General features: G+C 39.5%; 1 protein-coding gene across 3 annotated transcripts in view; it reads right to left on the minus strand.

The window, feature by feature from the left end:
* DPP6 (dipeptidyl peptidase like 6) overlaps positions 1-14,809 on the minus strand; it is a 525,902-nt gene that overhangs the window by 32,062 nt on the left and 479,031 nt on the right. For all 3 annotated transcript variants that reach the window (XM_076331931.1, XM_076331929.1, XM_076331930.1), the window contains exons 13-16: positions 12,986-13,093; positions 12,301-12,392; positions 10,664-10,711; positions 8,394-8,512 (exon numbers count right to left, since the gene is read on the minus strand). In XM_076331931.1, coding sequence (XP_076188046.1) covers positions 8,394-8,512; positions 10,664-10,711; positions 12,301-12,392; positions 12,986-13,093 — 367 coding nt within the window. The remainder of the gene's footprint in view (positions 1-8,393; positions 8,513-10,663; positions 10,712-12,300; positions 12,393-12,985; positions 13,094-14,809) is intronic.

The following is a 14,809-nucleotide window of genomic DNA, read 5'->3' on the forward strand; positions in this document are numbered from 1 at the left end:
CTATCCATGTCTAGATACAGGCCAACAAATTAAAACAACTGTTATAAAAACAACCTGTTTGTAAATATATGTATCATAGGTGTCCACATTCAACACAGGATTCAGAGAATCCAACAGTACTCTACAAATAACATGATTATTTTGTTACAGAGTGGGAACAAAGAGAGCAATCCACCTACTTTTTTGCAGATATATTTGCCTAAATATTAAATTTATAATTAAATATTATAGTCCATAAATAGCCAAATGTATCCAGGGAAGAGGTAAGCTGTGTACTTTCATTATTGCTTGCACTGATGTTTACCTGAGCATAATGACTACTAAGAACACTCTGGTTTTGGGAATGCTGTTGATGAGACTGTGATATGCAAGATTTCTAGGTGATACGTAAGGCAATCCATGAGCAATGTAGTTAGGTTTTGTAGGCAAAACGCTGCTTTATGAACTTGTGCTGTTGAATGGTAGACGTCTTACATTGATTTACGGCTCCTGGCATCTGCTTGTCCATAGTTAGCACAAAAAATCCTTGTCTCCAGGTTTTCCATTGCTTTCCAGGGATGGTAGGTCTGGCCCAAATGGCACAGGTTAAAAGGTCTGATTAAATGAAGGAACGGAGAAAGATGTAGAAAGAGGTTCATTATTCTCCTGCCTGAAGGCATGAGCCAACCTCTTATTGCAGGAGCTGGGCAGACATGTCCCTGATGGGTACATTATTGCAAAAATCCTGGAGACGGTAATTATGCACCATCCACTGATGGAGACAGGCTACAGAGCTAGACACATTTCTGGTCTGTTCCAGTAGCCAATGGTCCTTTTCCTTGGAGTCCTGTCTTGCAATATGAGGAAGCAAATGGGGGTCACGATACTTGACTCAAGATGTGGCCATAGGCAAACCACTAATTCTCGCTGTACCTTTGCTCCCCACTTGGTAAAAGCATGAAAATGATCAGCTGGGGAAAGGTTGCAAAGGGCTTTACACATCTTTCCATAACTTGAATTAAATGCTTAGTGCAGTATTTATTTTACCAACAATAAAACTTCTATTCCCTCTTCCCTGTATCCTGCTAAATCTCAATATAAAATTATCCTGAGATATTAAATAATATTAAGCTCTTCCTGTTTAAGGTGACATAGATGTACAAACTACTGCCAACAATGTCTCTGTGATGATCCCATGGCCCCCTCATATTAATGGAGAAACTGAAGAAAAATGTGGTTTGATTCGCTCATGGTGAGGGACAAATGTCATGATCTTCTTTACTGAGGCAGAAAGGATTCAGACACTTTCATTCAGAAAGTAAGTCCCTAGTAGTAGAAGCCCCTGTTTTTTTGTCATGAATATTACAGACAAAGATTTCTCATGAGTGGTATGCTAAAACGAGTACATTTTTGTGAAGGTGTTTGTTCATTAAAACTTATATCTCTAGGATTTTATGGGATTTTCAGGGAAAAAAGTTCCCTAAACTCAGCATTATAAGAAGTGCAGATGCAACTGACTGAATCTGTAAGAAGATGGGCAAAATAAAATGTTACTTTGTTACAGTAAAATTCATCAACAAATCCAAGCACTTTATCGGTTTTAATTTAGCTTTTCTTTGGAACGCATTCCAGTCTATCCAAATCAGCTGGTAATCCCATGAGAGAATAAAATACCAGGAGGTTTTCCAAAATATGTATCTCCTCAAAAAAGACAAAGTCTTTAGGCAGTAATGGCATCTAAGTATAGACACAATACTAGAACAATGCCCAGAATTTTATGTTTATTCACATTTGAAAAAAACCATGGTTTTTAAGTCCTTGAGCTGAACGATGCCAATGGTAATGGTGCTGGATGCTGCCGTTTCAAAGGATGTTCCCACCCACCAGGCTGTTGGCCGAGTTTATCTCACGCTGCACAGCACTGACCTAGGCAGCACACAAGGCAGCATTAATGACCCAGTTTTCCCACTTTTCTGACCGCCTCTGGCCTCCTTTAAAAGTTCTTTTGCACAGGAGTGCTGGCTAGTGGGTTTTAGTAAAATGCCCTTGCCACATTATTAAAAGAAAGCAGGAGAGGTGCTAGTTAGCAATCACTAACTGGGTTTAGAAAGATTGCACTAATCAAGGACATAAGCCCTGTTTTGAACCCTGGTCCCAACAAGCATAAATGCTGAGCTGATTTATTCTCCTAAAGCAGTTGTCATTATAAATTAACGATTTCACTTAATGTCTTTTATAATTTAGACTCGCTTACACTAAAAATGTCTGTGTATATGGTATCCTCCAGAAGTGTAACCATACAGTTCAGACTTGTATCATCTGTGTGGGCAGGAGCTTGTGCTGCAACCACATCAGAAAGCAGAAAAATCTAGATTTGTAAAATGATTCCAAAACATCATTTTAGATCTCTCCATACTGGAAGGCTGAACCTTGCTAAATCATGCTCTGGACTCAGTGGTGTTAAAATGTGATTAAAAGAGAGGTCAGGACAACCTGCCACAAAGCAGAGCCAGATGATTTGATGAAACTTGGTAATGAAAGTCTTTGAAGACTCCAACAAAAATCTGGAAAATAAAAGAAATGTAGAATAGTAAAAGGACTTTTTAATGCTCAGAATAAACCTAATAAGTGGATGCAGCAAGTAAAGCTCCTAAGTGTTCCCATGTCCAGATGGTGTTTCCATATTCCACCAAGAGGGAGGAAATTCCCAAGAAACAGTTTAAGGAACTAAGAAGTTTATAGCTACATGCTGCCTCTATAAAGAATAAACTTGTAGCACTTGGCTTTAAAACTCATAAATACACAGTCAGAAAGAATTACATGTACAATGGTATGAGGAACTTGACTCAGATTATCGCTAACTTAGTTGCGTTGCTTCTTCATTAGTATGAATCACTCTCAAAGGAGATCCTTAAATCGCAAAGTTTTCCTACTCTGCTTTTGCACTACTTGTTCTCTGTTTATGGGACAGAACCAGGATTTTATCTGGCAGGACCTAAGAGCTATAAATCCTATTTTTAATGATTTCCTAGGCCTATAGGCATCCTTCAGCACTGTAGGGCCAGGAGTGTAGTTACAGAGCTGTTATCATCGCTGCTGGCTCAGAGCAGGCGTATACCCAGACAAATCCCTTTCCTGTTGGTTCTTTAGGTATTTTATCAAGCACAGCTCAGTTACAACATATCATTTTACTCTACAGCTACAAAATTGCCTGCTAGGAAAGGCAGAAATGACTTCATTCCTGTTACCTGTGATCACTGATCTGCAGCATCTAGGCTAAGCTACTGATAATTGCAGTGCTAGAAAGGACATCCAAATCAGGTGATAATACTTTAACATTTTTGTTAGAAGAGTCTATTTTCCTTTCTCCAAAGGGAGAGACAGCTTTAAAGTCATTTGACCTGCACAATACTGACAGTAAAGACTACCAGTCAGCTACAAACACAGGTTCCAGCAGAGATAATCTTCAAAGAGATAAGATAAACTATAGTGATTTTATGATAATTTGAATCAAAACAATCTTACTGTTTCTGGAAAAGGAGGAAGGACTTGAGACCTACAGAAGAAGATAGTACTCTGTTCTGTTACACCGTTGTCTCTTCTCAAAGTGAAAGCTGATTTTTCCCAAATTGGTCAATGAATGAAAGGATAATATACAGTGCAGTGGCAAAGGCACTTCTGTATCACCAGCAACCATGCCAAGCATGAGACAATAGTTTTCTCTTAGCCCCCGTTACGGTCCTCTCGCCTCTGTCTAACTATCAATTTTCTTTGTGTCATCCCTAAAAGTGATTAATCCCTTCCTGATAATGCATGATTATGGAGAACTTTAATTAGCAGGCTGGTAGGCATTCCATGAACATCCCCCCTCCCCATAATTTTTATCACGTATTAAATGGCATTAATTGCAGTAATGTATGCATGTGCCAGAGGTCTTCCTCACTATTCCTCTTGTCTCAGAGCTAGAAGGCATTAACGCTTTGTGGGGAACCTCATACCTCCCCAAATGCATTGAGCTGGCCCAGATCAGCTTATGGCTGAGGTCAGCTGATGGAGACTGACCAACTAATGTAAAGGATGCTACGATGCCGCTGTCTGCAATAGCAGGGACTTGAACTCCAGGATCCAGAAAATCTTTGCCGGTTCTGTGTGTTCAAGCACAAGTCTCAGTGACTTCACAGAGTTTTTATGAGTGAAGATGCTGTAAACAAACCTGCTACGCGGAGTGTCAGAGTACGAGATAGCCTGCAACAGAAGTGGTTGCACATCCTTTCTTCCCCCATGAACAACCTGATTAGGACTCAAGTTTTAATAGTGCTGGCAGGTTACACTGGGGAGCGAGGGAAGGAGTCATTGAAGACAAGGTGCACTTATTTAAAATGGAAATACTAAAACACTACACAGCTGACTGCAGTGGTAGTTGTTGATAAGGCTTCATCCTTCAGAGGAGAAGGAGCTATCACCTAAAAATGGGCTTTAGTGCTTTACTGGCTCAGTGTCATTCAGCCTTGCACTGTACACGTCCGAGCCCCACTAAAGAAACAGGAATAAATTGCTTTCCACAGCCAAAACTTGTAATTTCTTACACTTTTCTCTATGCAATTGAATTTTACATCCCATTGCAGATGAGAAAACCCCATCCTCAATTAAATTTATGTATAAAGTAGCAAAACCCTTCCATGCAGATCTTCTTTCTGTTTATCTTAGAGGCAATCAGTGGCAGTGTCTGTGCTGGTTTATGAGAGGAGACAGAAGTGTAAGCCCATATTTTATGATGAAAATGACAGTAGGAGTGACCTTGCTCCAGCACATATTACTTTTTTGACAGTGTCTAGAGGAGATAATCTAACAGCAGTCTGCAAAGCATCATGTTTCCTTAGATCCTGCTACAGTAATTCAATCATGAGCATATAAAATTAGATGAAAAAAAGGTAACTAGCCTTCTGGGACCGAGTGATTGCAATAAATGTTGCCTCCTGACAGTAAGCATTACATTGTCCTCTTGAAAGAGAGGTTACCGTTTATTATAGCGTACTTCTCTCATTTCAGCCTGTGCCAGGTAGCACTGCTGTTAAGCATAGTCTGCAGGACAGCAAAAAATCCTTTACGACAATTATATGCTGCCTCTAAGGTACCAAAGCAGTGAGTAGAAAACTTCCAACTCTTGACCTTTGGGATCAAATGAGCAATGCCAGACCTTTCTTGGTTTTTTTTTTTTAAAAGATATGTTTTCCCTTTCTATTGCCTTTCATTTAAGTATCACAGAGTACTTTATAAGCATCGGTTGCTCAATCAAATCTTACAAACCTTGCCATCCATTTTAGAGAGGTTAAGCTGAGCCACAGTCGTGTCTGTGTCTCTAAACTCAGCGAAGTTTGCAATTGAAGATCACAAAGCAAGTTGATAAAAGAGATAGAGTGAAACTGAGGTGTGGTGGAAGTTAGTCCCTAAGTGTCAGTACAGAAATTGTTTTCAAGCCATAAATATTTGCCCATGCATTTGTCCTGTGGACAGCTGAGAAAATGCAATTTTTAAAATTATTACAGGCTTGATCAGAGTAAAATCATGTTCATCTACCTTCGAAGATACATATGGGTCTGACATAAAGTCATACACCAGTTACTGCTACAAACACACACTTTTGTAGGCAGTCACAGAGTATACAGCAAGACCTGAGCTCTGGGTGCTTTTATAAAATGTAGATGAAGAAGAAAACACCAAACAGCAATAGGTACTGTCTGCCACTGTCTGATCATTAACATCGACTCCAACTTTTGGGGATTTTTTTGGGGAAGCAGAGGTGGGAACTCCTGGCAGAAACCCTTGGGTAGCAGACATTGTAAGACAAACACTTGTCCACTCTGGTGGGCTGCTGCTGCTCTACCTGCTTGATCAACTGCAGGATAAGCAGGGTTCCTTGAGATATCCTCATTCAAGTAGCTTTTCCATCTGTGTGTTATATGTGTATATGAATAAATAGGATTTCCTGCTAATCAAGAAGAGACTAGAGTATGACTGCTTATGAGCAATAAAATAATACCCTGAGAAGGTGAGGCAAGGCCAAGCTCTAGCTAAGCAGCCTGAGGAGCTGTGGAAAAGGAAGTCTCCTATTAGTGGATCCAAGTGATTCTCCATCAAACCGCAACAGCTCTGCCCTAGTTGTATGACCAAAGTCTGAGGCGATGATTACTTTTATCCAGAAGTCTGCATTTCAGCCAGAACAGATGTTTCCACTGACCTGACCCACATCAGCTGTAACAGGAACCAAAGGGAGTTGTCTCTGCTGTAAATGTACCCGTAGCAAATATCTGAAGCTAGATGGATCCTACACAAAATGTGCTAAAAAGAAATGTTCCTGTAAACTGCTTGAAAGCAAAGAAGTTGAAAGACCTCTCACTTTCAGTTAGGTAAATAAGGAATAACTCCACCAAATGTAATGGACTGATATTTTTTATAAAATCATTGAAAATGGAAATCCTACTAAGATCTCTGTATTTTCTCATGTATACATATTTGGCAAAGGTATCTGAATGGAGACATTGACGTTAGCTCCATAGTTCAAGCTGTGCTGTATTTGTGCTACACTGAGATTACAGTTTAAGAATTTAGTCCTGTATAATGAAAATTCAGACAAAGATATATTCAGCAGATGTAAACAGATCTAACTCTAATGACCGTATAATGGAGGTATTGTTTACAGCAGCTGAGAATCTGGCCCAGAGTTTGTTATGCAAAGTCATTATCTTGTGTACTTGGATTAATGTACACACTAATAAAACTCATTAATCTCTTCAGGTATCACTGCAGGGTTTTGTGAATGAGATATAATGTAATACAAACATATCACCTCACAACTGTTGATAAGACCCTTAAATGCTTCTAATTATGGTAAAACAATTATCTTGGTGTAAGGGAAATGGACACTGTCTCTAGTAGCTTTTGACAGCTTTTCTTGAAATGAAAACAAGAGTAAAAATATACAGAGCTTTTCTTGTAAAGAGGCAAACTTCATAAACTTAATAACGTTTACTACAGAACTGAACGTTTAGTGGAAAATTACACTTCTCTGCATATGTCTGCCATAATTATAGATTCAGAGATTTACATGTAGTCCGTTAAGTTAATTAGTCCGTTGTGCTGTCAATGCTATTTCACTGTACTGTATTGCAAGCTATTTTTTTAGAATACCTATAAATGACCCCAAAATATAGTTTATCTTGACTTCTTGGGGCAGAACATGTTTTTACAAATGTCCATGTCCAGACGTTTTGCTTAGTGTCATGTTAACCATTCTACTTCTTCACTTTATCTTGATTATCCCGGTTATTTCCCATTTTGCCATCTCAAATACTTCTTCTTTATCCTTGGTGTTCACCACGAACAGTTACTGGCACCAATGAATATTTGCCAGTCAGAGAAGGGGCAGTCCAGAGAGAGTACTTAGAGCTGCTGTACAACAGCATACACAACAGCTACTTTTCTTTATGCTACACACGTTTATTTGTTCCTGAGCTGCTGAAGATAAGGCATTTCTTGTTGGCTTGCTGCTTTGCAATAGTTGCTTTAGGGGGCGTGCAGCCCTTTGAGCAGCTTCAATCATAGCAGCAGACGACCAGTAGGAATAACGCTTACCATGGGGGGCTGCAATCCAGTTCTGCGTTCACACATTGTGTGTGCGATTTAGGTTAATTAAGCCGAATTAAATTACATAGGATTAAATGCTATGGAGTCCTGCATTTATTCTTAACGGAGCTGGAGAAAGCTGACTTTTACAACTCCTCCTGAAATGCCCTCTATCTTTAGCCCTTTGGATACTGTAAGGCATTTTCAGCACACAAGATCTCTGTCCGACCTATAGATTGCTCCAAGCTAAGGGAAATCTATGATGAACGAGCAGTGAAACACTAGATATTCTGTACTCACATTGTCCATTAGGTAGCTTTCTGCAAACTGCCTTTTCTTGGCAAACTGTCTTTTGATTGTAACTTATTTACTTTGAATCCCCCTGTTCACAGTACCGGTACGCGTCAATGCATTTGGAACTCAGTCTCAGTCACCCACAGTTAATCCCACCTCGCTGGTTTACCTCTCACAAACTTTCTGACGTTTTATCTCCTCTAGGTTTTGCTGTTACCTGAACTTAAGGATGCTTGGAGTGGCTAAAGGAATGTACCTTTATCTTCATTAGTCAGATATGCACAGAAAAAGGTTGCACACATCTGCTTTTAGTTAAAAATAAAAATACGCAAAAGAAAAAAAATATTAAGAGTAAAGCTTTAAAAGCAAAGTGACCCAGATATTTATGGCCAGTCTTTCGAAGCTGCCCACAGGTACACAGGATATCTAACGATATCAATGCCGGCTCTAAATCCTATCCTTAGGCACAACAACTGCAATAACAAAACCCAACATACCTTCACATGTCAGTAGGAAGTATTCCAGATTGTGACTGAAGGACGCACTGAAATAAGTACAGTTTTCAATCAGATCACAAGACAGACACTGCCTGTTGAAGTTTCCATTTGTGCTTGCGCTGAAAAAGTTAACACAAGTTCATGAAGGTCACTGAGCAAATTTTATCTGGAAGCAACATTACTTGAACCTTACTGTACTGTAGAACAAGAGCGTAAATATAATGTGTCCAACATTAGTAAGAGACAAAGCATTTCCATTTGGTTGAGTTTAAATAACAGTAATGGCTTTTTTTTTGCCTGGGTGGAGAATATATAAAAGGATACTGATGTCTTTTTTGCAAGATCAGGTGGTTATGAAGGAAGGTATACTTTTTAAAAGAAAATGATGGTTGCAATTCCACAAGAGGAAGTCATAATTCGGTGAATGAAGGCATGAAACAATGGAGCAGTATTTCTACTTATAACAGGCAATAAAGAGCTGGAATTGCTTTCTTTAAGTTTCTTACTGGTTGCCTCACTGGTCTGATTTGCTAGCAGCTGCCTCAGAGGCCAAAGCCCTTTTTGGGGGTTTAAATAGTTGCTCTTGTACCATCTAAGTAGAAAGGAAAGATTGTATTTAGGGGTCTGGTTTCGAAGAAGGTAATGTGGCCTGTCCATGTGCTCAGAAGTGTTTTGTAAGAGTCTACTGTAGGTTGAAGAATAAATTACAGATTATTAGCAAATATTAATAAATAAAATTTTGCACTGCTATAGCATTTTGAAACTTAAAATGCTTCACGAATATTAACTAATAGATCTTTCCAGTATTACTGTAAAGCAGATGAGTGTGTTTTGTTACCATTTCAATGTCGAAAGAGATGAGGCTGAGCAACCTGTTTAGGGCCATAGAGACTGAACTGAGTAGCTCTTGGGTTCTTGTTTAGGCTCAGATCAAGTCCCTGCCTTAAATCCTGTTTACAAGCTACTAAATCAGACACAAAAAGGAAAAAATCAAACAAACCAAAACCAGATCTTCATCTGATATACGCTGTCAGAGCTCCAGTGGAGCTCTGTCAATGAACATGTGCCAGGGTCACTGCTGAGCTGATGTTCTTGGGCTGGGACAAGAGATAGTCAAACTACCCAGCCCAGAAAAACAAATACCTGAAGCGAGGCCAAGATCACTGTGTAATCAAAGTAAGGTCAAGGACATTGACATTTTGGGCATCTCTTTCCTTGTTGCCTATGTGGGGAGGGGAGGTTAATGAGGCACCAGGGTGACCTGCATGCCAAGACGAATGAGGGGTGGGAAGCACTTTCACTCATGCCAGCAGCTCTTGAGCCTGGACTCAGCTTTTAAAATGAGATTTTCTTCCCATTTAAATAGAAATTAATGGTCAAAATAATTTTGATTTTTTTTCTTCAAGAAAATAAACACTGAGCAGAGCTACTCTCAAAAACCTGTGGAGTGCAGTGAACAGGCATAGAGGTCTCAAAAGGAAAAAATGATTCAATTCCAGGTAATTTAGTTTGCTCTAGTTCCCTTCCCACTGAGGAAAAACAGGTATGACATCATGTTAGAGAAGGAAAACATACTGCCTGTCCCTTATCAACTGATGCTATCACCAGCTCTGCCCTTTGTTGCAGATGCTGAGATGACAGCAGGGGGATTGAGAAGAAAAATAGGACAAATGGAATAATGATTCCAAAATTATTATTTCAAAGTTTGGGTTTCCTCCCCTTTGTAATCTGCTCCCACAATACTTCGCAGTAGCTACACTACCAATAGCTTACTAAAAATCAGCCTTTTACTCATCATACAGTTACAGATAATACTAAAGTCATCTGGAATTGCAGAAAAACATTTGCAAACATAACATATTGTTATGTCTTTTCAATTTCATAAAGAGGTGAAGTGCTATCAAACTTCCATGAAAACTGCTATCTGGAAGTATAAAAACAGTTTATACCATTAGTTTATGTAATTCTGAATTCCTTCAAGTGTTAAGCAGTTCTGTTGGAAAGTTTTGTGACAGTTTATCAATCTTGAGACCAATTTAAAATTTGCAATAAAATGAGAAAATTGCGAAATGTAAAACATTTCTAAATGTCAAGCATTTTGTTCACTATTGTTGTGCTGTTCTGTCTATTCCAGTGACAGATTGCAAGATCTTGCAACGCCATTAAAGACAAACACATAAGAAACTGTATCTATCGCAATCTCTATGTAATGATTTGTGTAAGGCTGAAAAAATGGGAAATTCTGTATGTGAAGTTAGTAAAGCACATACCTGTATAAATGTCGCCTTCTTGGCAAATCTTCTGTGCTGTGGAAATAACTGGGGAAAAAGAAAATTAAAAGACAAGTGTATCATTAGAAGGGTGCTTACAAGTATCTCATACAAAAACATCTTTATTCACATAGCCGTTTTCCTGATCTTCTAATGGCAAGAAAAGTTTAAACTGAATTAGAAAAACATACAGAGGGACACATCACCGCAGAGGCTCAAGCAGGTACATTGTAGGCTGCGCTGCAGTTAAAACAAGTATAGAAATGTTTGGGTCCTAGACTGGTCATGTCAGCGGAACAAAAAGGATCAAGCCATTAAGTGAAAGACCTTCACATCTTCACCTCAAGCTTTATGGTGCAGAATTACCTTTAGACACCTTTCTTTTTTCTCTAGAACCAGTTTTTACTTCTCTGACCACTATTTATTCTTTGCCCAGATAGCTAGCTAACTGGGGTCTGATGTGAAACCCACTGAAACGTCCTCTTTGAAAAAGGGACTTGGACTTTCAGGGAAGACAGGGTATCAAGTTGAAGAATAATTCATTGTCCTTGTTTTGTTCTGAGACTGTGGTGAACTCCTTTTCTGGCTAAACAGCAAAAGCCATGTTGTGCGGTGACAGCTTCTGAAGGTAACAAGAGAGGTGCTGCAGGAGGTGGCCAACCTCAGTCTAACGTTGAGGGTCCAGATTGATCCCCCAGATGCATTTCATGTAAATAAAGACAGACTACAGGAGCAAATGTAGCGTCCGTGGGGTGAATAACGTGTCAGGCAGGATATTCAGCCCAGCTAATCTGCTTCAAATGAGCTGCAGTTGCCTAGATGTACATTTTGATTGCACAAATTGTATGTGGTATTTTCTGCTTGACTGGACAGTTAAAATGCAAGACTTTGGTGCTAGTTTGCTACTTAGTTCTGCCAAGTGGTAAAGACCCTTATATTGTACTGAAGTCATTCGTAATTGAGGGCATTCAAAACCTTGAAGGAGCATCGTGCTCTTAATGATCATTCAAAGTTTATCATATTCCAGAGGCTTTTTACTCAGCTGTTCAGTGATCTTAAGAAAATGAGAGATGAGAGCCTTGTATCCAGCTGATCCTTTGCCAGGAAAGGAATCTATGGTATTTGATTCCAGAAAACCTTTCAAACATTTTATTATGTAATTTCTTGAAATGTATTTAAAAAAGTAAACATTTACAGAAGTTATTTTACAAGCATAAAGGGCAAATGTGAAGAAGGGTGGGGTTTTTTTGGTATTCTAACTAAACACTTTTTTTCTAATTCACTGATATTTTTGCAGGTCAATAAAGGATTCTTTTTAAAACTGACTATCTAGGTCGTCAATGAAAATAGACTTCAGAGGTTAATATCAGAAGCTGTAGCAGGAGAAATCACTCCTCTACACAAATGTAACAGTCACAGAAAGAAAGGTTTGAACTATGCAGAGAAAACCAAAATAAGACAAAATATATGGAATGGTATGAGAGGTTAAGCCAAAATGGAGGCAGTTTCTCCTGCTGCCTTATCCCCATCTCCTTCTGCTCATACATTTCAGATGCATACACAACACCATTGTAACTAACCCTATAGTCCAGGGCTAAACAAGGGAAGACTGATTTGTCAGACCAAAGTTTACTTACATTTTATGCCTCTTTTCATCGTATGCCAATATCTTTGTCACATCCCAATCACCAGATGTAATAGACTGTAAGGTATCGCTGCTACTATTGGGCTGCCAGAAAGAAAAGAGAATTAGATTTCTTTATTCTTAAAAGAAGATACCTGAGCAAAGCTTCTCTGCTGAAAAAGGGAGCTCTTTTGACTCCATTACCTATTAAAAATAAACCATGCGTCTGCAATTTCCACCCCTCCCCCTGCTATTTCTGTGAATCTGCAGGCATAGAAGTAATATGGAGTCAGAATCGTCTTAACCATAACTCCACTGAAGATAGTGGGATAAATTCAGCACAGAACAGCTTCAAACACCTTGCTCTAATCCAGCGTGCCCACGAGCTTCTGATTAATCCTCTATGGCAGTACAGGGATTTACTTATTTATGTACAACTAAGAAGGCATTAAAAAAACAAAACAAAGCAATGATATTGTTTGGAAAGAGGCAGTTGGTTGACCTTTTTCTTTCGAGTATCTTATTTGGAAATTCATGTTACCTTATGCCCAATGAACCACCACTGAAGGTTTTCTTTTATGCACAAGACCCACATTCTACATTTATACCTTCCAGTCTTGCTGGTATGAGCAGAGATACTACTTTTTATTGCTTTGTACTGCAGGTGAGTCCCAAAGCAGTGGCAGTGAGTGAGTCACCTGTGATGATGACATGGCGATGTGGTAGAACTTCCCGCGTCCTCCCTGGGGAATGGCTCGGACAAAGAAAAACTTCCGACCGTTCTTGGAAAAAATCGGCTCTTCATTCTGTAAGCAGCAAATTTAAGGGTTGTATTACCGTTAATTTATTGTATTTAAAATTGCTCAGCACTGCAAAACCCTGTGAAATTAATTCACATTGAAATAGAGAGTGCTCTTTAACAGCAATCTGAGGTAAACAAAAAACCCACTGAAAACTGGAGAAAGTTTTGAAAATTATTGCTTTTGTGCTCTCGGGAAAGCAGACACCTTTCAGCTGTGGGAAGACAGGGCGACAGGCAGTAAGGAGAGTCCCTTGGCTATAAAGTAAATTCCCATTTGCAAGGCAAAAAGTGCACATAGACAGCTGACTGCTCAGGGCAGTTGGAATAAAGCCTTTGGAAATGGTTTGAACCTCCTTGGCACAGGTATGACAAACGCTGTTTACTCTGTTGGAAGAACTGATCTATTCCTGTCTTCAAGGAAACACAACTAACAGCATCTGACTGCTGTCTTTTCCTACTCTCTTACAATTGCTTATTTCACTGAATTATTTACAAAGGGGAGGATATCTTGCAAAACTGTCCTTGACACAGAGCTCCCAGGTGAATGTGATGATTGACTTCTATTGCGCGACTAAAACTTTCAACCAGAGACAGAAGAGACTCAGCAGAAGGAAATCAAACACCACATATGGCAAGCAAGCATTTCCTGGAAGGGTCGTTGTTTTCTTTTTCTACAGGAACCCCGAGGCACATGGGAAGTCTCCACTGCAAGAGATGGTTGAACAGCAGATTACAAGGGAAAGCAGAAGGATGGTCCATATGGTGTGACACAGTAGCACTGTACCAAGGGAACTGGCTAGATGAAGCTCCTCTACTCTGCATCTTGAATAGTTGGGACTAAAACAAGAGCTGAACCTCTGCTGAACCTCTCCTGTGACATCAGGCTTTACTGGGGACCGGCTGAGCCCTGCCTGCCCTGGCGCAGCTTCATGGCTCCTTCGTCTTCAAGGGCAGACAACAGGAAAATTGTTGCTCAGCCTTTTCTGGGTCCTCCTTTCGTTCAGTGTTTATCAAACACCCTGGCTTTCTGCTTGGCACATGTCAAGATACCACACTGAACCAGCAAGAACTTGATTGCACAGGGAGACTTATGGCTAATGCAAACACCTACAGCAAAGAAATAAACATTTCTATTTCTCATAAGCTAACACATTATTCTTGTATGTTCCTTTGCTCCCAGTTCTCTACTGATTAATCCTTTTCCACTATTTATCAGATTTATCAACACTGCATTAGGTGTTCAAATAGTTTGTTTTTTCCTTTTATTTTCCCTTGCTTAGTTTTTCAGTATCTTTTAAAATATGTCCATTTACAGCTTGTTGCAGCTCTATGAAATAATGGTTTCATTTGTTTCTGACATTGTTCTGGAACTTGAAACATGAAACTATATTATTTCCAAATGTCTTTCATGACAGCAGAAAACTCATAAAAAACCAACTATGATAACTTGGGCAAACCTTCTGCTCGACAGGTTTTCCTTTACTGAGGTAAATAGCAATGAGTTCACCCTACATTTCTATATCTGCACCTACTGCATTATATATTCCAGCACTATGTCTCTGCCAGGGAGAGCAGGCGTTGTGCAGATTAGTTTGAGGTTCATTCAGAGTTACAGGGGAAGGAGGTACACGGCACGGATGACAGATGCAAAGCTTTAGCACTCGGCTGATGTTATGAGACAGCCTGTTTGCATGTTCTTGTTGCTGGAAAGACAACGCAT

The sequence above is a fragment of the Aptenodytes patagonicus genome, chromosome 2, assembly GCF_965638725.1.
Source record: "Aptenodytes patagonicus chromosome 2, bAptPat1.pri.cur, whole genome shotgun sequence".
In the NCBI taxonomy this organism is placed as follows: domain Eukaryota; kingdom Metazoa; phylum Chordata; class Aves; order Sphenisciformes; family Spheniscidae; genus Aptenodytes; species Aptenodytes patagonicus.